At 44.8% G+C, this 24,515-nt stretch overlaps 1 protein-coding gene across 4 annotated transcripts in view; it reads right to left on the reverse strand.

Moving 5' to 3' along the window:
• FLNB (filamin B) overlaps window positions 1–24,515 on the reverse strand; it is a 131,119-nt gene that overhangs the window by 17,762 nt on the left and 88,842 nt on the right. Inside the window, exons 20-39 of one of the 4 annotated variants that reach the window (XM_016131572.2) lie at window positions 24,099–24,361; window positions 22,253–22,850; window positions 21,797–21,970; window positions 20,845–21,007; window positions 20,061–20,221; window positions 17,725–17,892; window positions 16,606–16,698; window positions 15,677–15,800; window positions 14,450–14,606; window positions 13,210–13,399; window positions 11,122–11,369; window positions 8,360–8,431; window positions 7,515–7,617; window positions 6,659–6,799; window positions 4,273–4,401; window positions 3,360–3,533; window positions 2,301–2,459; window positions 1,786–1,989; window positions 621–773; window positions 395–517 (exon numbers count right to left, since the gene is read on the reverse strand). In XM_016131572.2, the coding sequence (XP_015987058.2) occupies window positions 395–517; window positions 621–773; window positions 1,786–1,989; window positions 2,301–2,459; window positions 3,360–3,533; window positions 4,273–4,401; window positions 6,659–6,799; window positions 7,515–7,617; window positions 8,360–8,431; window positions 11,122–11,369; window positions 13,210–13,399; window positions 14,450–14,606; window positions 15,677–15,800; window positions 16,606–16,698; window positions 17,725–17,892; window positions 20,061–20,221; window positions 20,845–21,007; window positions 21,797–21,970; window positions 22,253–22,850; window positions 24,099–24,361 (3,597 nt within the window). The remainder of the gene's footprint in view (window positions 1–394; window positions 518–620; window positions 774–1,785; window positions 1,990–2,300; window positions 2,460–3,359; window positions 3,534–4,272; window positions 4,402–6,658; window positions 6,800–7,514; window positions 7,618–8,359; window positions 8,432–11,121; window positions 11,370–13,209; window positions 13,400–14,449; window positions 14,607–15,676; window positions 15,801–16,605; window positions 16,699–17,724; window positions 17,893–20,060; window positions 20,222–20,844; window positions 21,008–21,796; window positions 21,971–22,252; window positions 22,851–24,098; window positions 24,362–24,515) is intronic. The other 3 variants (XM_016131577.2, XM_016131578.2, XM_016131579.2) reach the window with 3 other exon arrangements.

Here is a 24,515-nt window from a genome sequence, read left to right on the forward strand (position 1 = left end):
GCCTGCAGCACAGCCCTTGCTCTAATTTTAGTCATGAAAAGTCGACTGGGCTGACACCGCTTAAGTATTTCCAGATACTGGCATCAGCAGGGCCAATTCTCTCACTGACATTATACTCTTAGACAAATACTAAATTAAAATCTAAAAGCGTATCCATTTTCCCCCCTGGTGATAGAATAAAGCTATTTTCATTTGGAAGAAGAAAAATGTAGCAGGTAAACAGATTTATTTTTCCTGGATGAGCCTCTGTGAAAATAAGTATTAAAAAGGTGAATTAATAAATTGAAATTTTAAAAAGAGTTCCATAATGAACTTGGTAGTACCTTCTGAATCATGCCTGGACTTTTTTTCCAATGGAGCCCATTTCCCTGACCCATGAGCCCCTCATGCTCACCTGGAATTTTCAGGTTCAGGTCACAGATGCTCCCGACAGTGGCCACAGACGGGGCCCGACTGGTACGGGTAATGCTCTCCTTGACTCTCCCCTCCCCACTGATCTTCACGGTAAATGGGCTCCCTGCAAGAACCGAGAAGGCCCATGTGAGCAGCCCAGAGCCCAGGCATGGAATTTACAGAAAACCCAAGCACTAGGAGGAGAGGAGACAGGGGACTGCACATACCGGGCACATGCTCGTCAGCGAATTTGGTGGAGACGATGTAAACCCCAGGCACGGTGGGGAAGTAGGAGACCTTGCAGGTGCCATCTTCCAGGTCCTCTGTCTGGATGTCCACTTTGCTGGGGCCTTCCACGGCCAAAGATATGCCGCCATAACCTGCAACACAGTAGCCCAAGGCTGTTGTGACAGCAACTCATCAGGAAGGGGAAACTTTGTGCATGTGGAAAAGACATCTCACCCTGGAAATTCAAACTGCTATTTCCAGAGAGCAGAAAGAAAGTAATTGTGGCGCCCCTGATGGAGAGTCCCGGAGAGAGGAGCAGGTTAAAGACACTGAGAAATCCCGTAGTGAAGTAACATTCTGAATGTGGCTTTGACCACAGAACACATTTCTCGGGAAACCTGTCCTGCTGAACCCACGGGGGAGGGCACTGCCTACATGCCTCCAAGGAGAGCATGCATTGACTCGTGGGTTTATTGCCAGCCACAGGCCTACAAATTTCAATTTTTAAGCTGCCTTGGATATCTAGCCAGAGACCACTAAGACAACAGATCTAACAGTTCAACAACATGAGGAATCAACAGGGAGCATCAGCCCATCAGGACTAGAAATTCTGCAGCCCTCTCCCCTAGGAATACGACATTGTCTAAAAGTCACCAATATTACGGCCACCACTCAAGAAGGCAGAAGATGAAGACGCTGGGATGTGGAGTAATTTGGAGAGGACCAGCCTAATTCGAATCATCTCAAAGAGGAAACAGGAAGAGATTCCTCATCATCTCCGTGAAAGTACCATGAGCGGAACACAATCTTGGCCAGCTGGCCCACCATTATTTGCTTGGGATGAGTCCAGGAGACCCTGGGAAGTTGAGAGCGATGGCGGGAGAACATAATGAAAGAGAGATCTCTGAGTTGTAGTGGCTCTGGGCTCAAATGCCAGAAGCAGGTGGGCTGTTAACCCCTCAATTCCTTCATCTAGAAAACACAGATGATCCCTACTTTACCAGTGGTCATAGGATTTAAATAATGCAGCTATAAGGACTGACAGTTTGAAGGACACCCGGAAAAAAAAGGGAGTTGGTAGGATGAAAGGATGAAGCAGCTTGAGCAGAAGGCAGCCAGTTCCCGCAAGCTCTGAGCCTGTCCCCTGGGACTACCCCTACAGACCTGCATCCCTCGTGTCCACGATGAATTCAGACATCTCGAAAGTCCGGCCTTCTGACAGGCCGCGGCCATAGACTTTGGCTCTGCGGGCATCGCCAATCTCAGACTGGACCACCATGATGGACACAGGGCTGTTGGCCACGTGGTTGCCGTTCTTCTTGATGCTGACCAGGTGTTTGCCTACCTCCCGGGGGATGAAGGAGATGCCTGGACCGGGACACAGATTGGGGTTTATAAGGTGGGGGAAAAGGAGATGAAGGAGAGGCACCGGGAGGGACACATGCTCACAAGAATAGAAATATGACTTCTTTTCTGACTTTCTGGCAACTCAGTGTCCATGAGCGTGGCCAACCTCACAACACAGAAATGCACTTGGACTTTTTTTCTCACGTGTGACCCAGCAGGTTTATTGTATCACACGCCAATGTATTACCAGTTTCCCAGGAAAAGACTGAAGGAATCCCCATCTCCTACCCAAGATGTCCCAGCTCCAGCCACGAAGGCAGCCTTGGACTCACCAATGTGATTGTTGGGCAGCCTCTTCAGAAGACAGGGCTCATCACGGCCAGACGGAGCTTTAATGCTAGCTGTCAGGGTGCTGAGGTCCGTCTCGCTGATGTCGAGCAGGAAGTCAGCAGCGGAGCCCAACTTCACCTGAGAGCACCGCCTGCTGTCATCTGGGAAACAACCCCCAACACGGCTCCCATTACATGTGGTCGCCCAACTCCCCAAGGCCCTCATTCCACATGCCATTTAGAGATGAACAGGAGAGAATTAATTACCCCAAATTAAGTGAAAAAACGTGCCTCAGACAGTGAGTGGACCTAATAAACAATGAATGATTTCTACTTATGCCTGGTTACGGGGAAGCCTAGCTGCTGGCAGGATCTGGAGCCTTGAGTCCTCACAAACCACTTTTTAAAGGAATCTTTGCTGGTGGAAGGCACCTGCCTGCCATCCCCTTGGGCATTTCTCAGGCAAACATTCATCACGTTCCACGTAGGACTACCAGCTGCTTCACAGACAGGTCTAAACACTTTAAGGGCAAGAACCTTGACTTGTGCATCTTCTTTATAACCCACTGAGAGCACGATCCGAACACAGCAAGCACAACAGAGGTTAGCAGCAGGGCTTTGTATCGGATAACCTCAATCTGAATCCCAGAATACCCAGATGTGAACTTGGCTAAGCCACTATCTCTTCAAGCTTCAGTTTTCCCATCTGTAAAATGCAGAGAAAAGCTATCTAGTGGTGATACTGAAGGGCATCTTTGGGCTCATGTATTCAAGCAATAAGTATCATCTGAATGCTTCTATCTGAAGGCCTGCTATTTGCATGGTGGAGTCAGGCTGGCACAAAATAAGGGCACTCCAAATGGTATGCTTGCTTTTTCCCTGCATTACCAGCCAAGGGAGGAATTTAGTCCATCCAGAGTTGGTCTTGCACCCCCCGGTTCCTCCCCCGTGAGTCTCTGTGAAACCTAAATGCAAATAGATGCCTAGCCTGCTGCCCTGATCTGATTGAGAGAGAGGCCGTTAGGACAGCCATACCTCCCCCGACAGGCCAGGTAACCCTACCGGTGATCTTGGCTGTGAAGGGGCTGCCAGGGATGTGCTTGTCATTGTACTTGACCAGAATGCTGTAGTCGCCTGGCAGCGTGGGCAGGTAGGTCACTGTGCAGGTCCCATCTTTGTTGTCAATGCAGCTGATTTCAGCCTTTGAGGGTCCCTCAATAGCCAAGTCTAGGCCACCTGTGAATGGAAGCAGGGAACAAGGGCCTTCAGAGAGTGTTTCCTCATTTCCACAGGGACAACAATTCACCAGGGCAGCCTCGAGTCCGGGAACATCAATTTGACACAAGCCACATCAGCTGCAGGCAAGGGGCATAGGCCAAAACGAAGTGATTTACAAGGTGAAAGGCCCACTAGAAAGGCACTCCACCACCCGAATTCTTTACTGCAAGTAACCCTGATGTCCTCTCTACTCTTCCAGATGTGTGGAACGAGAAAAGGATGGAGCCCTGTATGCCAACCACACATGCGGGAGAGAGTAACACAGACTATCACTGCTGGTCAGATGCTGGAATCCATTGGTGGAAATCACATCAGAACCACACATTAAATCTCCACAAAGACAACGGGTATGCACGCAGAGCTTTATCTAGAATGTGGTCCTGCAGACACGTGGACATGTGCAAAAATAACAAAACCAAAAATGTCATTAACTAAAACACTTAAATTTTAAGCAAGTCACATAAAACATTTCACAACATGAATCTAATTTCAATCAGAACCAAAAAGATTTCAAAAATTCCCATTTTGGATAGAAGACAAAGCAACAGCTGTACATAAGACATTCATATTACATCAAAAGCTAAGACAAATACTACCATCTGACAGCTTTATTTTTAAAAGCTGACCTGGAATTCTGTCCACTTGGCTCTCCAACGGAAAGATGAAAGTACATATAACCACATAAATGACATGGTACCTTCTCCTGCATCCTCGGTGACGATGGTGAAGGTGGCAGTTTTGTTGGCCACTCCATACACCAGGCCTGGGCCATATGCAGAAACACTCCCACTGTTGGGGTAGTTCACGTAGAACTGGAGCGGGCTCTCTGTGTTTGCAAAGAACACAAACAAAATTGGGAGTCACTGATGGGGGGAGGGCGCACCTCGAACAGCCAGCGTCTTCACATTCCCCTAACAGTGCAGGTGTGGTGTCTCCTACAGAGAGGCTGAGGGCAAAATGACACTCTGGTGAAGCTCACTATCCTGGGACACAAATGGGGCCCGTTCACTATTGTTTTTCAATGTTATACAAGAAAAACAGTCCAAAGGCTGCTCCAAACTTGGGGTGCTAAAGCAGAGGAGTCCAGTTCAACTTGACTAATAAGGAGGAAACAGCTTGGCATGTGAAGAAATGACCCACTCTAAGAAGGAACACAGCTGGCAAGTTCTTTTGGGAAGGCCATTTGCCCATGCCCCATAAGCCTGCCCACACTGTGGAATTTATCCCACAGTGGTCCTCCCTACCCATTCCCATTCCAAGGCTTTGCGAGTGCCTCCACTTCCACAGTGGTCAGATGCAAATCGGGAAAAGACTCCAGCGTCCAACAATAGGGGGTTGGTTAAATAAACATTGTTCTATTCTTGAGTCACTAAAAAGAATGAGGGAAATCTGTAGATGCTAACTTGAGAGATTATCCACAATGTGTTGCATTAAAAAGAGAAAAGGGCAAGTTGCTATATAATACTAACGCCATTATCCCATTCCTTTTAAAAGGGAACAGAACAAAATTATATACATGAGAAAGAAATATCTGAAAAGATACACACACCAGCAAAGGAAGTAGGAGTGAAATGAGTGAAAGACATTTTTTACTCTCTCTTACACTTTCATCTTTAGAATATTTAAACAGAAACGGATAATACATTTTTGCTTTGAACAAAGATCATACACACACATACACATAAACTAAAGCAAACATCAAACTCGGAGAAATATTTGCAACTCCTATCATAAAGGGCGAGGCTAACGTCTCCAGTACTCATATTATTCTCAGAAACTAATATGACAAAGGCCAATAACCAAATAGAAAAACTGGGCCAAGGATACAAACGTTCAGTTCAAGAAAAAGGAACACAAATAGTACTCAAACATATAGAAAATTGCCCAATCTCATTCATAAGAGAAATACAAATAAAGCAACACTAAAATACTATCAGTTTGGCAAAGATGCGAAAAATTTGATAGTATATCCACTGGCAAATCTGTGAAAAAGCAGGTGCTCTCCTACATTGCCGGTGTGTGTGTGAATTGGAAGAACCTGATGAAGGACAATTTGTCATAATATAACAAAATCATATTAGATGCCTGTATCTGTGCCCATCGATTCCTCCCCTGGGAACTAAATCTCACAGACAATGCCTTTGCAAGTGTGATATGATGGATGTGAAAGGCTATTTGTTGCAACACAACTAGTGATAGTAAAAAGTGGGGAAGAACCTAGATGTTCTCTAATGGGGGCAATGGTTAAACACGAATGGTTCACCCAAATGGTAGAGCACCCCAAAGATGCTCTATTATTCAGATGTGCAAGGTTCTCCTGCATGTACTGTTACAATAAAAGGGACAAGGACAGAATAACATGTAGAGTATGCTACTATTTATGTAAAATGTAGGTCAGAATTAAAAATCTGTATTCCCATTTGCTTATAGTGTCTTAAAAATATTCTGCAGTCCAACAATAAAAAATAAACAGTCAGGTTCAAGGACAGGACAGATGGGGGTTATGGGTGTAAAGAAAACCTTTCTCCACATCATTTTTAAACTGTGTATGTTGCCTACTCAAATATTAAAATAAAGAACCATTTAAACAATTTTTAAAAAAGAACAGGATAACACTGTACTGGTTGATGGACATGAAACATGAGCTGGCTTCCCTTGTCAAGGGCAGTGTGACAATAAGGCGGCCTGTCTTCTTACAACCTCTTCTCCTGCCCCAAACCCCCAGGCCACACAGGGTTCTACGGACCAGGCTGGAAAGTCCCTCAATGTGCCTCATGTTTTCCCCTAGCTCACCCTTTGGCTACACTCAGCATAGTGACAAAGACAAACAATCACAGACCTCAGGGCTCACACTGTGACCCAGGACGCTCAGCTGCATCATCCCTTCTGGAAATGAGCTGGCTCTGCTGGGGTCATAGGCTGTTTGGTGTCAGAGGGACGCCAACACTGCATTCCCAAACCTGCCACGAGAACTGTCTCCCACACGGCAAAGGACTAAACGTCTGTAAACCACCCAGAAGTTCAGGCTCCTGGACCCTGGAGTCCTGTGGGGTGTGCTGACCAAGGTGCCAAGCCCAACTCACCAGGGATGTGGCTGCCCATGTATTTGATGTGCATCTCATGAAGCCCGACCTCAGTAGGGGCATATCTGACAGTGACCGTGCCATCCTTGTTGTCCACAATCTCAGGTGTGGCTGTCTTCCCAGAAGGCATGTGGACCTCTCCTATTGGAGCACAGGGAGACAGGGCAATGAGCCCACCAGCAACTTCCCCCATAGAAGCTGAGCCCTAAGGCACAGGTGGCCGTCAAGATAAAGGTTTTCAGATCCAAGAACATTCACTGCTGCCTAAAACATCCAAGGTCCACGACAAAAAAACAGTCATGTATTTGCCTTTATTTTATACCCTTTTCCTCCCACAAAATGCAGCAGGCAATTTTTAAGTAAAGGGTTTTCTACTTTGTACTGACAAATTAGAAGCTGAAGAAGGACTTAAGAAGACCACAAGAGGAGAATTAGCAGAGCATCAACTCAAAGAGAAGCAGGCATTAAAAGAGGTAGCAGAGAAAGTAATTTTTGTACTATAGACCTGTGTCAATATCATATCTGGAAATGTGGACGAATAAGAGAAGGCAGGAAAAAAGGAGGAACAGGAATCTGATCGTTGAGAGGTATTCTAAATACAGGAGTTCTTAGCTGGGAGAGAACACCCAGCTCTCTCCAGGAAGTAATGCAAGTTATAAATGAAACACCTCTTCAAAGACAGATAGATACACAGAACATTCTGCATTCTCAGGGGCTCAAGGACAGGTCCCCTAGAGCAAGAACCAGGGATGCTGGGATCAGGACCACAGGTCTCCTGGAGACAGGTGGAACCACCTCCCAGGCACCGTTGTGGAGAGCTAATTGAGAGTGAGATGGCTTTCACGACAGTGCTTACCAGTGATTTCTCCTTTCCTGACTGCAAACGGAATGACCAAGTCGAAAGGTTTAAACCCCAGGCCATTCATGTCACTCACTGGGACATAGGCCTCTTCGGTGACCTAAAAACAGGAAGCAGTGGTCACTGGGTAAAAAGGACAACAGCATGGGCTAGTGCAGCTACAGCAGGCAGAGCAACTGGGAATTTTGCAAGCCAGTGCAGCCAAGATTTGGGGATGTGGCTGCCCGTGTGGTACGAGTTTTATATAACTGGCCCTGAGGCCAGAGCAGAACCTGAGGGATTGGAGAAGTCATGCTGACCAATTGCTAAAAATCACTAGGCAGTTTGCTTGTAAAATTCCCAGCAGTGCCCACGGGAAAGTGAAAAAGTGAGAGACAGAAATATCTGTGAGTCCCAAGAGGCTCCATCTGGAAAGGTTTAGTTGCTTGTGGCCTGGAAAAGAAGGTGTGTTTTAAGTGGCAGAGAGTAGCAGCGGGTGGCTTTCCCCTTGAACAGAAACCAAATGTGCAAAAGTAGTGGCTTTGAGGGTCAGGAGGAGGGCTGAAGACAGCTGTCCATCTTCCTCTTTAAATGCAGAGACAAACTATACCGAGCGTGATCACAGACATGACGGCTGGCGATTCGTGGAGCGCGTATGATGACATGGGTGGGTCTCATTACAGAGAAAGCAAGGATCATTGTGATGGACTAATCAGTGAGGGACGAACCAATGACCAGGACACCCAGAAGGCTTAAGCAATCCCCAGAAGCAGGCTGTAGCTTTTCTGAAATGAAAGCTGAGTAAACACAGAAATGCAAACAGGAAAAACAAAAACCAGAAAACCAAAAAACCAAAAGTGTACCCAGGGCCTGAATCCAGGGGGACATGCATTTACCGGTGCCTCCTCCACAGCCGTGACTTCCCCATCTGTGGCCTGGTTGGTGGCAAATGGAGATTAGTAGGGAATCACATTGGAGGGACATTGCTTCTTAGTAGATTCTACAACCTGAAAGCTGCTTCCTCCCTGTCTGCTGATTCTTTCACAGCAGAGATTCACTTGCTCTACAGTGAGCTTACTTTCACCCCTTGGGGTGAGCAAGTTGGCGGCCTCTCTTCGAATGTCAAACCCACATGCTCTTTAAACCCACAACCCCATTTTTAGGAGAAAGGTCTATAGAAATACTAACAGGGAAGTCCACAGATATGTGATGCATGCGAAGGTTTCACTGGAGCTGTTTGTGGTCATGAAAACCTGAAGCAACCAAAATGTCCATCTGTGAGGGAGTTAGCTAAGTAAATGATGTAGGTCTGTATACTCAAACACTGTGCAGCCATTCTGAAGAAGCAGTCATGCCTCATGAATTAATATGGAGGGCTACCCATGGTGTAGTGAGGGAAGAAAGTGAGTTGCAAAGCAATGCATATGGTGTGAGCCCAGGCACAAAACTGCTGAGTTTGTTGTACAAATGGAAAAGCTAATGCTAGTTACCCCTGCGGCATGAAACTGGGAAAGAGGTCTCCCAGTTTCTTGATAAGTGACTTGATAAGTATCTACAGTGGTTAATGTTTTAAAAGTTTTTATAAATTCATTTTTTTTTTTAATCATAGACTTCATGTTCCTAATCCAACTGCTTCCTCTTCTACCATAATAAGTAACAAGAATCAAAAGGCTTCCCCTTAGGAGGAAGGCTCATGTGCCCACGTTTACTCCATCTTGAGTATTTTGTCATCTGCAGAAAGGGGGCTTCACTTATAACAAAGGCAACTTTGTGAGCTTCAACATTTGGAACAGCCTGCCCGCCCCTGCCCCATCTAGGGCCCCCTCAGGACACATGCTGACTGGGGAAGAAGAACTTTCAATGACTATACTACTAAGACTTCTCGACAGCGACAATCAGATAAACTGCTAGACCTGTGACTTCATGTTCATGTCTTCTGTATGATGTATTTATTTGAATCAGCCTGCTGGGTCTCCTAAAGACATTTGCTGCAAAGGCAATACTGAGTATTCATGTCCTTTTGGCCCCAAGACTGTAAAGGGAGATGGGGAATCTACCTATAAGAAGCCAATGAACAGAAAGTCAGACCACCCAGGTAAGGCTGGAAAAAGCTTGGGACAGGAGAATAAAGACCCAAACCTGGTACTGTGGGTGATCCTTCCTTCTGCCATCAGCAGTGGTTAGGGGGCAGTGTGCCTACATAAAGTATCCTTGTTCTGTGTACATTCCTGGGTCAAGAGGACATTTATTCCTAATGAGTTTGGTGGCTCCTACTTCAGGTAGCTGATTTGTCTGCTAAAATGATCTGCCATATTTTCACACAGATTTTCTCACTGAGATCCTCCTAATGTGGTCTGTCATCCCCAGCTAGTTGCACCAGCAAGGGCTACGACCTCTGCTCTTCTAGTTTGTATAATTCTAACCAACCAGATAAAACCCACTATGAGCTAAGCAGAGATTCTTTTAAAAACCACAACTGGGACCCTTCTCCATAAATAAAAAGGACGTCAACTTTCTAGCTGCACTTTTTTCTGCCCTGAAAGAGAAAAACACTCCCAAATGAACAGTATCAAAAGCTGACAAGTGTTTACATCTCTGAGACATAAAGGAGCCTCCAGACCTCTGACACGTTTAAAGATAAACAAATGTCTATGGAAAGGGGGCGGAGGGGGGAGCTCCAACAAATTACAGACTGTTTAGAAGACAGACCTGGGCTTCTGTTTGGAATGGAGTCTTTATGCCCTTCTCCATTGTTGCATAAAGTATAATCATTAGAAGGGGCTTTGAAGGCTGTGTTGAGACCTATGAACTTTGTGGTCAAATGTGGCCACTGCCTCTGGCATCAAAATACACCAGGTAAAGGGAACCACGCAGTGCTCTGTGGCCGTCCAGAGTGGGCACTTTGGGCTCAGCAGGCTTGAGTCTGATCCCTGCTCTGATACTTGATTTCCAAAAGGCCCAACAGGGCTTGTTTTGAGGGTTAAATGAGGGAATGCTCGTAAGGTTTCTAGCCCTTTTCCTGGTTGAAGAATCTTAATTAGAAGATCTCCAAGTCACTCAGATTGAAAATTAAAGGGCCAAGTTATGCTCTGGCTCGGAGGTGTGCATAATGGTTGCTCTTTTTTTCCAGAGATGTTTCTAGCTTCAAAAGACAAGCTATTTCCCCTTATAGCCAAAATGCAACTGGAGGTACTTCTAGGCCTGGGATATCAGAGTCAGGTCTCCAAAGAAAGCAGCATTAGGAACCTTTCTTCTTCAGGCCATGGAGATAGGGGAGGAGGAGGGAGGAAGAACTAGCAGACAAAAAAAAAAATTGTAATGTTTTACTTACAAACATTTTTTGTCAAAGGGTATCTTTCTGAACTGTGCTTAGGCTAGGACATTGCCTAAGACCCTTAGCATGATGTGTCTTTGGTGACCAATAAGATTCCCTAAAAACTCTTAGAGACAAAGTGTCCTGGGATTCTAGAGTGTCCTTAGGACCGTACAAGGTCATGACCGCTGAAGAAAAACATTTAAAAAAAAAAAGTGTAGAAGGGGATGTGCTAGCCAGAGTTTAATAAATGGCAGCTATTACTGTTTCTGCTAATATAGTAGCATGCTCTAGAGAAGAAATTTTGCTTACCATGACAGTGAAGGGGCTGTTGGGAATATCAACACCACCAAAGCGCACATAGATTACATAGGTGCCTGGCTTGGCAGCAGTGTAGAAAATGTCATAGGTGCCATCCTCATTCTCGATGACATCAGCCTCAGCCTCAGTGCCGTCTGGGGTTAGAACCGTGCAGGTCACTTTCCCCTTCCCAGCGGTCTTGGCATCAACCACAAAGCCCACTTCCTCCCCTGTTTTCACTGTGGAGGCAATTCCAGGACCTGGAGAAAAGTTCAAGAGAAAAGAATGGAAGCTTCAGCTGTAGATAGTCACACTGGAGGCCTAAGAATAAATCACATCCATTCGCATTGTCTATATCTATAAATGTTACACCTTTGGTGCCGCTACACAGAGTTGTCCCAGAGATCACCTGGGTAAGGTAATGTTTAAGGGAGCATTTCATCAAGAATTACTTATCAAGAATCTGTAAGCTCTGAATGTCAACCAAATGTTGGATCTGGTTTGCCAGAATTCAAGGGTATGGGGATGAAAGCCAACTTTTATCAACAAACATACTGGGCATTTTCTTAAGTGTCAGGTACACACAAAGGTGAGCTAAACTCCTGTCTCTGCTCTTGAGATGCTCATAATCTAACAGGGCAGATGGATGCAGGCCAGGCATCAAGAATGACAGTTCAACCTGCTGTAAAAATGCTGAGAGGGAGCTAAGATACAGGAAAAAAAAAAATCAATCTTCAGAGAAATGTCCTGCAGCACATCCATATAAAAGTTCTAAGAATGTATATCCGAGGGCTTTCTGAGAAAAGAGAAAATGGCTGAATTCTGAAGGATGGGTGCTTTTGGATAGGGTAGGCTTACGACTTCTGTCCCTAAACAACGACCAGCCTCTCTCTCTCTCTCTTTGACTTGTGGGCGCCCCTTTACACAGGAGCCACACAACATCAGGGCTTACGGAAAAGTGTAAACTAGAGCACAAAAAACCAAAATGACACCACTAACAACAAAACACAAAATGTACAAGAAGCAACAGGGAGTGATAAGAACATATTCAGACATGAGTAGTAGAAAGGAATCCTGAAGCCAGTCCTTGCAAGGCCTTGAATGATAGACCCAGAGGTGTGGCCTATATAAGCCCCCAGGCTGAGCAGAGATTCACTCAGGATTCTGCCTGAACTAGAGGAAGGGAACAGGAACAGGAAAGCAAGGACAAAGCCCCCACCCAATATTAACATGCCCTCAGGTTAGCCAAGGCAATCTAGTTGTCTCTGGCACAGCATAGACCTAAAAGGTGGCAGATTCGCCAGTGTTTCAGAATTTCTCAAATTTTGTAGTGGGTGAGCCAAAGAGAGCCAAAGTGAGCAATTTACAAGCTTTCTCTGAAAGCTAAAATATTGTCTTCATTCAGAACAAAAAAGAAATGAGAGAAATAGAACACATCCAGGGTGGACTATATTTAATTTTATTTAAAGGAAAGCAATTGTTTCATTTCAGAGATGAGGATTCATGTTTAGACATCTGCTTGAAGTTTCATCACAGTTGTAAGAGCTATACTCAGAAATTGAAGGGCTCATGATATTGAAATAGTTGTTTCCAAGAAATGGAAGGAACTGTGATGCTCAAGTATTCCTGAAGCATTCCTGAGAGATTTAGACATAAGTCCCAAGTGTTGAGGAAAAGCTTAGATCCTTGAATGTGTTTCTCTCATGCTGGCCTAAAGTGACATTGAATAACTGAACCACGTACTCATGAAAGGCAAAGATTTGCTGCTTTTCATGGAAACTGCCATCACAGCTGAGATCTCAATAAATGCACTCACTTCAAAAGTAATACGATAATAGCTTCCACGTATCTGGCCTTGTGCTAGGCATTTTTCATATCTGATCCCATCTAATCTTTGCAATAATTCTGTGAAAGTCTCTGATCCTTAGAAGAGCTCCTTGAATTTAAATGTTCTCAGAAAAATTTTCAATCTAAGTGTGACTGAAGCTCAGAGTGGTTGAGCATCTTGCCCTAATCACACAGCTATTAAGTAGCAGAGAAGGACTAGATTGTGGCTTTCTGACTCCAAAGCCCACATCCCTGACCTTGGCCTGCACTCACCTGTGGCCAGGCACTTGCTGGCATCGCCTGTCTGTGTGGCCCGGATACGGTAGGGAGAAAATGGGATATCATCCCCTCCGTAGGTGACCCCAATCATATAGCGCCCAGTCTTGTCAGGGATGTAGGTGACGGCGTATGTGCCATCTTTATTGTCCTGGACAATGGCTCTTTTAGGTTTTCCCTCTTGGTCCTGTGGATCAGAAAGAAATGCTGTTTAGGATGCTGTCATCAAGATATAGAAACTATTCATGGAAAATATCTTTTGTTCATTAATTAGTGCCTCTAGTGGGAGGAGACAGAATTACTAGCTTAATAACAATCTGGGCTTATTTTGTTGTTGTTGTTGTTGTTTTGGTGGGGAGAGGAGAGGGATGCAAATCCCTTTAACACCATGATGGACATGGTCAATTTTTAGTAATTTTTCTGTCAAGCAAAATCCACTGATATATAGGGAGGGAAGGAAGGGGACAGAGGCTCTTGTTTGCACAGCACTACATTCACTCTCCCTTCTCTCTTCAGTAACAGGACCTAATTCTTAGCTAGGTGCACTGCTCCCAGAATACGAGACTCCACTTCTTAGCATCCTTTCCCACTAGGTATAGCCACACAACTTGTGACGAATTTCTGGCAAAGGAAAAGGGAATGGAAGTCTTGTAAGGGACGTATGATGGGGCCATTTAAGAGAGATGATTGAGATGACTTCCTCCTTCTGGCCTGCCATGTAAATCGGATGGCCAGAGCACCAGCAGCCTCATGGTCCAAGAGGAGACCTTAAGGATGGATGCCACATGCAAGGACAAAGGAGCAGGGAAACAGCCTGCTTCCTTGATGAGCCACACAGCACTGCTGGGTGCCTTGCCTCTGGGCTTCTTTAACAAGAGAGGATAAGTCCATGTGCTTAAGCCACTCTTATTTTTGGGTTTACAGCAACATACAGAACTTAGTCCTAACTAATCCAATGAGTAATATAAAACATTTTAAAATATAAACACAAGAAAAGATATAACAGAGAGCAAAACACATAAGATTCACCAAAAACATGGTAGTTGGAGTTATTCCCTCAAATCTCTCAGGCAAGTATATTTGTTTTCTTGTACAATTACTGATTCTCTGGTGCGAAAAATCTGTCAAACATTGCCATCAGGTCATAGATTGGTTGTTAATACCCTTGTTATTACCCTTGGAGAGGAAATTAAGTCTTATTAATGAAGTCTGACTCCAGAAAATAATTCGAAGTTACCGTTATCTGAACAGCAAGCAGGCCTTCGCCAGCATCTCTGGCATCGATTGCAAACTCCACAGGCAGACTGGCGGGCACACCATAGGAACTGAGGCCAGGGCCACTGGCGGTCACTTTGCTGGCATCATATGTGGGAAGGACTTTAACCTTAAATGGACTTGATAGACACACATATATCCCAAGTCAGTATGGATACATGTCAACCCCACTACCTTTGACCTGTCTTCCACAAGGAAAATAGATTGCAAAGGAGATTTCTACGCAGATAAAATGGTGAGTTTTGTCAATGTCTTAAGTGCAGCAGAAATGTACAGTTATGAAGTAGGAATTATCATGCAGCAAACTGGCTTTCCCTGACTGCATTCCAGGGCATATAAACTAGTTTGGGAAACAGGGGGTCAAACACATTTTATCTACTTATATCATGCTAAAACAATGGTCACACCAAAATGTTAACAGGATACTATAACTTTAATTTTAATATTTTATTTCATCCTATTTTCTATTTTTAGTATTCTTAGTGTGCTATTAGTAAAGTAATACATAAATATAATTTATAAATCACATTTCTACATAGCTAAAGCTATGTACATATCTTTGTGTAATGCTTACTTCACCAGCACATATACTAAAATTGGAATATATCTTTATGTAAAATATGTATATTAGGGGTATGGGTGAAATTTTTGAATATTAGGTATGATTTTAAAAAAACCTTTGGAGGCTGTTCTGAGACATGAAGAGCTTATGCGATATTTTTTGTATTAATATGAATGAGGAACAGGGTTTCTATTCAACGCCTGAGAATGTGATTGTTAACCAAATCCTCAAGTAAAGAAGTAAAACTCTGTGCCCTAATCAGAAAACTACTTGCAGGGTCAGCAGGAATAAAACTTTGATAAACTAATACATTCTTTGTTTTTTTCAAAGATTCCCAACTCCTTAATTTCAGCTTGTCTTTAAGTTAATAATGGATGAAAAAACAAGGGTGGGCAGGGTGTGCAAGAGAGCAGGAGCTACAAACATCAAGGCTAGTATGTTGCAACACCTGTGCAGAGCACGCAAGTTCTCGCCAACACCTGCTGACTGGATGGATGGATGGATGGATGGATGGATGGATGGATGGATGGATGGATGGAGTAGGCCACCAGAACAATGCTGGCAAACTCTGCAGAGGCGTGGGCATGAGTCTGGTATGGACCCCTTCCCTAAGTGTCAGGAGCTTACCTACGAGGGATCTCTTCATCAGCGTATTTAACGGAGACCATGTACGGCCCTTCCTGGGATGGGGTGTAGGTCACTGTGTGTGTGCCATCCCCATTGTCCACCACATTCACTGGCTCCACCAGACCTAAGGGCAGAGATGAGAGGTCTTAGGAACTTCCTGGCCTCCTCTACACTTCACCCTGGGCTGAGTTCAGAAAGGATTACATTCATCCCCAAGAGCTATTGGTTTCCACTGATGAGTAACATAAAGGCAAGCAAGCCATAATCAAAGGCCTAAGAAATCACAAGAGACAGGATCCCCAATTCATGGTTGCAGAAATGACCCCAAGAGACACTTTTCGCTTGTTATTTGCTAAAGTACACTCAGTTAGCCCTAGAGTAGAATTAAGGAGACTGCCCACACTTGTTCCTGGAGGGTGTATGGTGAAGATGCATGTTGCAGATATGCTATATCCTTTCAAGCTGGTTAGGCATGCTTTGGATGTAGCAAATTTTACCCTATAGCTGAGAAAAAGCCAAAGAGTCCAGAACTCTGAAAAGCAAAAAGATTAATCAATTGGCTGGCCAGTCAAGACTTGTGGCTACCGTTGAGCAAAGACCAAAGGTACCAGCATGCTGGGTGTAAGTGCAGGGCAGATGAGAGTGCCAATCTCATGGGGTGAGGGGACTATCAAAGAGATGCCCGTAGGGGATGACTGGAGATTATTCTAAAGCATAATCAGGGCATGCATTGGGTTGGTAGATTCAAGATCCCAGTTTTCTAAACATGAGCATCAACGATGGGTCAACTGCAGGGTAGGTTAACCAAAGCACAGCATACTCATTAAGCGAAGCAGAGGAAGCAGGTATAAGACAATTTCAGGGGTGAGGGTAGCAAGAGGAATTTGGGTTACATAAATTAGAGAAGCAGCCAATAAGAAAATGCAAACCTGTCTCCATAAAGTCACCCTTCGGGTCACCTTTAAAGAACTCTGAAATGGCTTTCAAGGGGCTGCGCCATGACTGGGAATCTGTCTCATCGGCTAAAATTAAAAGGCTGTTACTTAAGAATCCTCCATAACAGAGATACATATCTAAGTAAAGCCTCTCTCTCTCTCTCTCTCTCTCTCTCTCTCTCTCTCTCTCACACACACACACACACACACACACACACACAGGTCTTGAAGCTCAGTAACTTTGTAGAATCAGATTCTAGTCCCATGACCTCATTTCACCCAAACCACTTCTACCTTGCGTTTTAAGAAGCATAACCTCCTGCTGAACTAACTCCATCAAAGAGAAAGTTCCTCTTCAAAAAAGGAAGCCCCCCATCTGCTACTTCTGTGAAGCCAAGAATACATCACTAGGGACAAATCCAGATAATTTAAGAAATTCAGCAAAGAATGGCACATTGTAAATGCCAGAAGAGGAAATGTAGTTGTACCAAAAAAGGTGAATTTTAACGTACTGCGGGGCATTGTTCTAAAATGGCCTGCTCACCATACCAGACCCCAATTCCAGGCTGCCAGAGGGTAGACCAAACTGCCAACAAAACCCAACAAAACCCCAAAGAGACTTCTCTCTAGGGAGTTGGGACAATGACAAAACATGGGAAATGACAGAGTGTCTGTCATTTACAGAAAGTTGGGGTATGTTCCACGTCAGCACTGAGGCATCTCAAACACCTCCAAACCCACCACCCGCCCGTATTCAGACCAATCCCAGTCACCTCACCAATGCTGAGACATGTAATGGAACAGCTGCATAATTACTATGTGAGAGCCCAAACACTACTTGCTTCACCCCACTACTTTTTAAAAAATGAAATCAGACATTTAGAGCCATATTATTAAATGGAGGAAATAACAGACCACTAGAGGAATAATGAGCCTGTCCACCTTTTAAGCAGGAACTTCTACTGTTTAGCTAGAATATGGAGCAATAAAGTAATTTTAAAAATTTAACTTTAAGTTCATGTCCAAACTCAAAACCACAGTGCCTGCTCTGGGTCACAGCTGCCTCTGCCCTAGACAGATGACTGTCAGCTGGAAGGCAGGATGCATACTCACCTCGTGGGCCCAGGACCCTTACTTCCAGTGGGGCCAGGCCAGCCTTGCTGCTATCCACTGTAAAGGACTGCAATACACGTGCTCGAACGCCTGAGCCCAGCCCAGGGCCCGCAATCTTGACTTTGCTGGGGTCCACAACATCCTTCACAGGAACCCTGAAGGGGCTGCCTGGAAAAGAGGTCACAGAATTCTGAGCCTCCGTTGACGTTGTCTGGACTTAGCATGAGACCAGCCAAGAATAAGATAACTTTTAAGTTCAAGATGGTAGATATCAAGCATTCTCTACCACTCCCATGTTCCATGCCCCAGGCAGACATCATCAGTCAATCACGGCAGCCTTTCCTCCAGATGTACTCATCCCAGTTGATCCAGAAGTTTCAGCAACAACCACCAACAAACCACCAGAGGAAACCAATACACCATTGTGGGTAAGACAGGACACTGCGTTAAAATAACCTGACTATGGGTTTGTACCAGGCCAGGAAAAACTGGGCTAATGTTTAACAAACCAGAATTCCCATGAAAGTAAATGAGAAGCTAGCAGGTAGCTCGATGTTTCACAGCTGTACCTCATGAGTTACCTTAGCTATGAAATCTGACACTAAGACAACCAACCAACATTTCACTAAATGACTCTGCCTGGAAAAATTCTGAGGTCCAGGAGAAGCTGACATTTGGCTCTGAGAGGCAACAGAGAATTTGAAACATAAAAAGGCACCATCTATATCTGATGGGAAAACTTGCAACTGGGCCTGATTCTACTGTTATGCTCAAAGATGGCCATTTGCTTCAAGCTCATAGGTCAGCCAAACTCTTACCCCCTTCTACAAGGGGAATTCCAAAGCTGATGGCATCCGCTAGACTTTCCCGATAAAGTTTAAATAGCTTTGTTGCCTCCACAACCAGAAAATGCTTATTTCCACTGTCTGCTGCCTGGTTGGAGCCCCAGGTCATCTCTCTGGCAACAGCCTTCTACCCACTTTCCAAGCTCTAAAACTCCAGAAGGTACCCATGGCTCTGCATCTTGTCACTGAGTCCTGCTCTCATTCTTCACAGCAGTTCATGAATTTTAGTCACACAGACACTACACAGGAAGTTTCTGGAAGGCAGGAGCTTTGACTATCTGGTCTCCTTGGCTAGGAATTAAAAAATCTATAATGAAAGTTTCAGGAGAAATATCATTTCAAATGAGTTAAGGCTTAAATGAACATGAGTACAATGACTCTGAACTGAATGTCAATGCTTTCTGATTAATGTGAGAGTGTGTGCACACAGCTGCACACGATAAAAGGAAAGAACAGACAGAATGAGGAAAGTGTGTGGGCAGGGGACAACTCAGCTTCTTGAGAGGTCAGTCCAGAAACCCCAAATTAGGACCCTCGGCCTGCTCATTCCCCCTCAGTCTCACTCTGGCTTATGACCTTCAGGACAAAAACAGCACTGATCCACCCGAGGCTCCTCCTGCCCTGGGTGTCCTGAGATGGGACTCTGCCCTTTCTCACCACACCTGAGACAAGGCATAAGCTGACTCAGGAGCAGCCTTAGTGGCCTTGGACTTGCATCCACAACACACCACACACTCATCTACCCTTTTAGATGTGTGTTGTGTGGCAACTGTTTCACTAAACAAACACAATTATGACCTATGGAAATTCCCCTCCTGGATCATGAATGTTGGAGAGCCTTTCACTACTTAAGTCATATATTTCTTTATTGTTTGCGTTATTTATAGCAGTAGTTCTCAACTAGGGGTGATTTTGTGTTCCCCGCTGGACATTTGGCAGTATCTGGAGACATTTTCAGTTTCACAAAATCAGTCACTGAATACCCTACAATGGACAACACAGTTCCCACTACAAAGAATTATTCTGTTCCAAAATATTCTGTCAATAGTGCCAAGGATGACAAATCCTCTTTCACAGTAAGTATATATACTACACCGTTACATAGGAAACAATTAGGACTCTCACTGAAAAATAGAAAACACAATGCACGTTTAAGATAAATATAAATAAGAACCAATCACAAAATAAAGTGGAGATTTCCAACTTTTGGGCGGGGGGGGGGGGGACTGCTTCCCTTTAAATTCAGAACTAGGTCCTCCAACACATGAACAACCATTTTCAGTCAAAACTCCAAGCTAATGCTTTTTGGCCATATTACCAGTCCTACTGACAGGTGGGATATTCTGGGAGATGCAGCTCTAAGGAAAATTCTCCCTCAGCAGAGACTACAAATATCAGACTACTTTTCTTATTCAGGTAAGTAAGCAATATCAAATCCGCTTTCGTGGAAAATCAACTATTTGGGGGTTTCCTTTCTGAGGAATAGCTTACCAGGGATGTGGGCTCCTCCATAAGTAATATTAACGTCGTAATCCCCTGGAACAAAGGGGGTGTACTCAGCACTGCAGCTGCCATCTTTGTTGTCTCTGCAGTTTATCTTCGACTCTGATGGTCCCTCAACAGTTATGCCAAGCCCGCCAATTCCTGCCCCTCTGGGAAGTGTGAAAAAGAAAGCAAAGTAGTACTAGTGGTTTATGCCAGTTTGCTTACTGCCAGAATTTATTTCAGCTCCCTCTATAAACTTCCCATTTAGCCAATCCAACTCAACTAATTTGGTACCTCTCGCTTAGGGAATTCCTCAATGGGGTAATATAAATAGAGAGAGCTTTGACTCCTCCTTTCCAATGTGTATCCTTCATTTGTTTTTCTAATCTAATTGCATTGGCTAGGACTGCAAGAACTCAGTAGGTGCCTTGTGACTGGTTTTAATAGGGATTCTTCTAATATTTCACTTAAATATGAGATTGGCTATATATTTCTGCATTATCAAGTTAAGGAGCTTCCACTTAGTCCTGGTTTGCTCAGCAGTTTTATGACTGTTATCAAGCGCTTTCTGGTTCCTTTTCCGGTAAACTTGGTCTTTCTCTATAATATAAGACTCAACAGAAGAAAATGCCTCCTATATAATGAAAAAAAAAAAAAAAGTGCCTGTAAAAAGTTAGGAGATCATCGCACACATGTAGGAAACATCCCATAAAACTTTTTTAAAGCAGTTAAACTACCTAGGACTACACCTTTTAGAAAGTCAACACACAAACCCCAGGGCCTTGCTTACCTGGTAACCACAGTGAAGACATTGGGTTTGTTGGTAAAGGCCTCTTTCAACCCGGGTCCTTGGGCTTGAACTCGAGATGGCTGGCAGCCTTCAGTTACAGCGACTTTGAAGGGACTATTTGGGATGGGCACATCATCATATGTCACCTCCACTACATGGAGGCCTGTTTAAAACAATCAACAGAAACATATGTATAGGAGTCACCTAATTTGTGGAAACTGACACTACCCCAGGGCTTTATCTAGCATTCAGGTCTACTTGCTTTACCATGTTATTTGAAAAGAACAGGTAAAAGAAACATTAATATTGGTATGATCTGATCTTTTTTAAATACAAACTATGTTTTCTGTTTACTTGACGTTCATATAAACCTCCCTCCTCCCCCCCAACACACGACCTCTCCTCCAAGCAAATTTCACTAATTCTACACTCAAGTCAGTCATCTTAGACATACTACCCTGATTTGGAAAAAATTCCATCCAATGATTAACTAAAAAATAAAGAAATCCCCATAAAATAGAATATACATATATCTATAAGGAAAGGTTAGAAATATTTATACCAGAATATTTATGGAGATCATATATCCTGGTAATAAGGACATATGGTGCTTTTATGATTTATCAAAATTTTTATGATTCTTAATATTCAAGAAAATAATGTGTTAAAATAATTGCACAAATGATCAATATTTGTGACCTCACCCCATACCCTGCTCAGATGAGGCTTAAGCTAAATTCAGCCCAACTGTCACACAACTAGGCCAATATGCCAGGCACTAAATAGACAGGTGGCTCTGTTGGGAAGTGAAGTTTTCACATTCCTCCGTCACTTTGCAAGTGCCTCTTCTGAGATGGCCTGAGCACACGAGGCAGAAATCAGCATCGGCCACCAGGAGGAAATGGCCAAGCAAGTTCTGAACAGGGCCATGTCCAAAGAGCAGTTAACTCACCTTTCTCGAAGGGTGTGTACTCCACCTGGTAGGTCCCATCAGCATTGTCCGTGACAAAGCACTCGGTGGAGGCCCCTGAGGGGTTGGCAATGTGAGCCTTGATGTGGTCGCCCCCCACCTTCGTCAGGGGCCGTGAGTCCACTGTGAAGTCGGTGGTAGCTTCACGAAAAACATCTGTAGAGCAATCACGCAGATAAAAACATCATCAATACCTCAAACCCAGGAGAAAACCCAAGAACCAAGGTTCTTGGCACTTTGAAAAACATTAAGTGACAGTAGACAACTGGTTTCTCTCTCAAAATCAAAAATTAAAGTGTGCCCCCACCAAAAAAAGGTGGCCCTTCCTGGGTAGCCTCAGCCAAGTGACAGCATGACCACTTGTACACATTTTGGGACAAAGATGGAGATCTAGAGAGGTTGCAGGCCCCCCCCCCCTTTTTTTTAAACAAAACCCACCTTTTCCTTCTATTCCTGGTCCAAAGACTTTGACCTTGCTGGTGTCCACAGCGGGCTCCACCTTGACCCGGGCAGGGAAGTGGGGCACGAGCTCACCGCCATACTTCATGGTCAGTGTGTACATGCCGGCAGTCAGGGGCACGTAGGTCACAGCATAAGTGCCATCTTTGTTGTTCTCAATAGAGACTTCAGCTTTCGCCCCCGAGTCCGAGAGAGCTTCCAGGCCCAGGGCCCCAGGCCCCGCTTCGGAACAGTCAACACTGACCAGCCCAGCTTCACCCACTTTCCCGTGCTCAAGACCTGGTCCAGACGCCACGACTTTAGAGGGGTCAAACGGCATTTCAATGTCGGCTTTGAAAGGAGAACCAGGTATGTGGACTTCCTCGAAGAGAATGTTCACAAAGTATTCTCCGGGCTTTGTGGGAAGGTAAGAGACAGAGCAGGTCCCATCGCCATTGTCGGAGCATTCGATTTTAGCTTCGCATGGGCCTTCCACGGTTAGGCCCAAACCTCCAGTTCCAGCTCCCTTGGTGTCGATGGTGAACTCGGCGGGTTTGCCCACAAGACCACCTTCCAGGCCAGGACCATGGGCCTTCACCTATTTGAAGAAAGAATAAAAGTCAGACTCAGGATGAGGCTGGTATCACTGCTCAGCCAGCACTGCCTTCAACACACAAACCTTGTAATCAGTTCTAACTGCATCTCAGTTAAGTAGGCTTCCCTGGGGCTTAACTTGTGTCACACACTCACCCACACCATTGAGTTACAGCCATAATGCAGTCAATGCTGCAAATAGCAAAGGAAGGGAGACATGGCTGTGAGCTAGCTAATCAACACTGAAAGCCAATGGAGCACAGAGCATGACCTCCCTCTCTCCTGCCATGCCTGGTTCTCGGGAACCACGGGCGTACAGCTGAAGATCTAACATTCATTCCCACGAACACACGCAGGTTTCCTGGGTTGAGTGCTCACAGAACGGCTTTCACAGACCTCACTGTTGCTCTGGCTGCTACAGCCCTCTCTACAAATTCTGCATAATAAAAAATTAACCATAATGGAGGATACATGTCATTATACAAACACACAGATTATACAACACCGAGCGTGAACCCTAATGTATACCATGGACTTTGACAATGACGTCAATGTAGCTTCATCAGTTGTAAGCGTGCCACTCTGCTGGGAGGTGGTGACAGCGGGAGGTCATGCGTGCATGCAGGCAGAGGGAAGTGGGAAATCTCTGTACCTTCCTCTCGATCTTACTATGAACCTAAAACTGCTCTAAAAAATAGTCTAATAAAATTTTAAAACAAAAAAAAATTTCTTAAAAGAGGGAAAAGATAGGACGAAGCTTTCGTCTCTGATCAAATAGGACAGATTTATAGGATTCGTGCCATTTAGACTACCAGAAATATTCTAATACCCTTGATTCAGGATTATTAGAAAGAAATAGTGATGAAGATAATCTAGTTTTATTGCATTATTATAGCATCTGTAGGGTGAGCTCACTCTGTGTACCGGAGGCCAGGCCAAAGTCTCCACTTTCACACATACCCCCTATACTTACAGGCTCACTTCAAAGCCAGTATTGTTATTACACTAACAAATGAAAGAACAGAACTCAAGCCAGAGAGCCCCTCACAGCCAGAGAGTAAGAGGAAGAGCAGAAGTGGGACCCAACTGCCTACAGGACCCTGCACACTGAATTATAAGAGAACTACTGACAACCATTGAGGACGGACTTGCATTACAACATGATTTTCTAAAGGTGTTTGCCAGGATCAGAGAACTATGATGTTACATTAGACAACAGGGGGCATGTTCTGGAACAAAAACAAAATCTGACCTTGGTGGGATCAGGAGGCAGCGAGGCTTCCACCGCATAGGGGCTCCCTGGCACGGGGTGTCCATCATAGGTCACGTCTACAGCATAGAGCCCCTCCTCCCGAGGGATGAACTTGGCAGTGCTGCTCTCCCGGCCTGCCACGGGTGCCACCAGACATGGCACGACCTTCCTCGAGGGGCTCAGGATCGTCACGTCCAGCTTCCCCTGGCCTCCCGCCCCCCTGGTGTCAACGGTGAATTCCTGATCTTTCCCAACTTCGACTCCTGGAAAATGGAAATAAGCCAAACTGATGAGCTGACCCATTTCAGCAGCGAGAACTAAGAACAGAGAAATGATGGTTACTTGGATATGGGGGGTGGGAGGGGGATGGTCACCTCAGCCACTACAATAAGCAACAGCTGGTACAGTGAACAAGAA

Source organism: Rousettus aegyptiacus, unplaced genomic scaffold, assembly GCF_014176215.1.
Source record: "Rousettus aegyptiacus isolate mRouAeg1 unplaced genomic scaffold, mRouAeg1.p scaffold_m13_p_4, whole genome shotgun sequence".
NCBI lineage: Eukaryota > Metazoa > Chordata > Mammalia > Chiroptera > Pteropodidae > Rousettus > Rousettus aegyptiacus.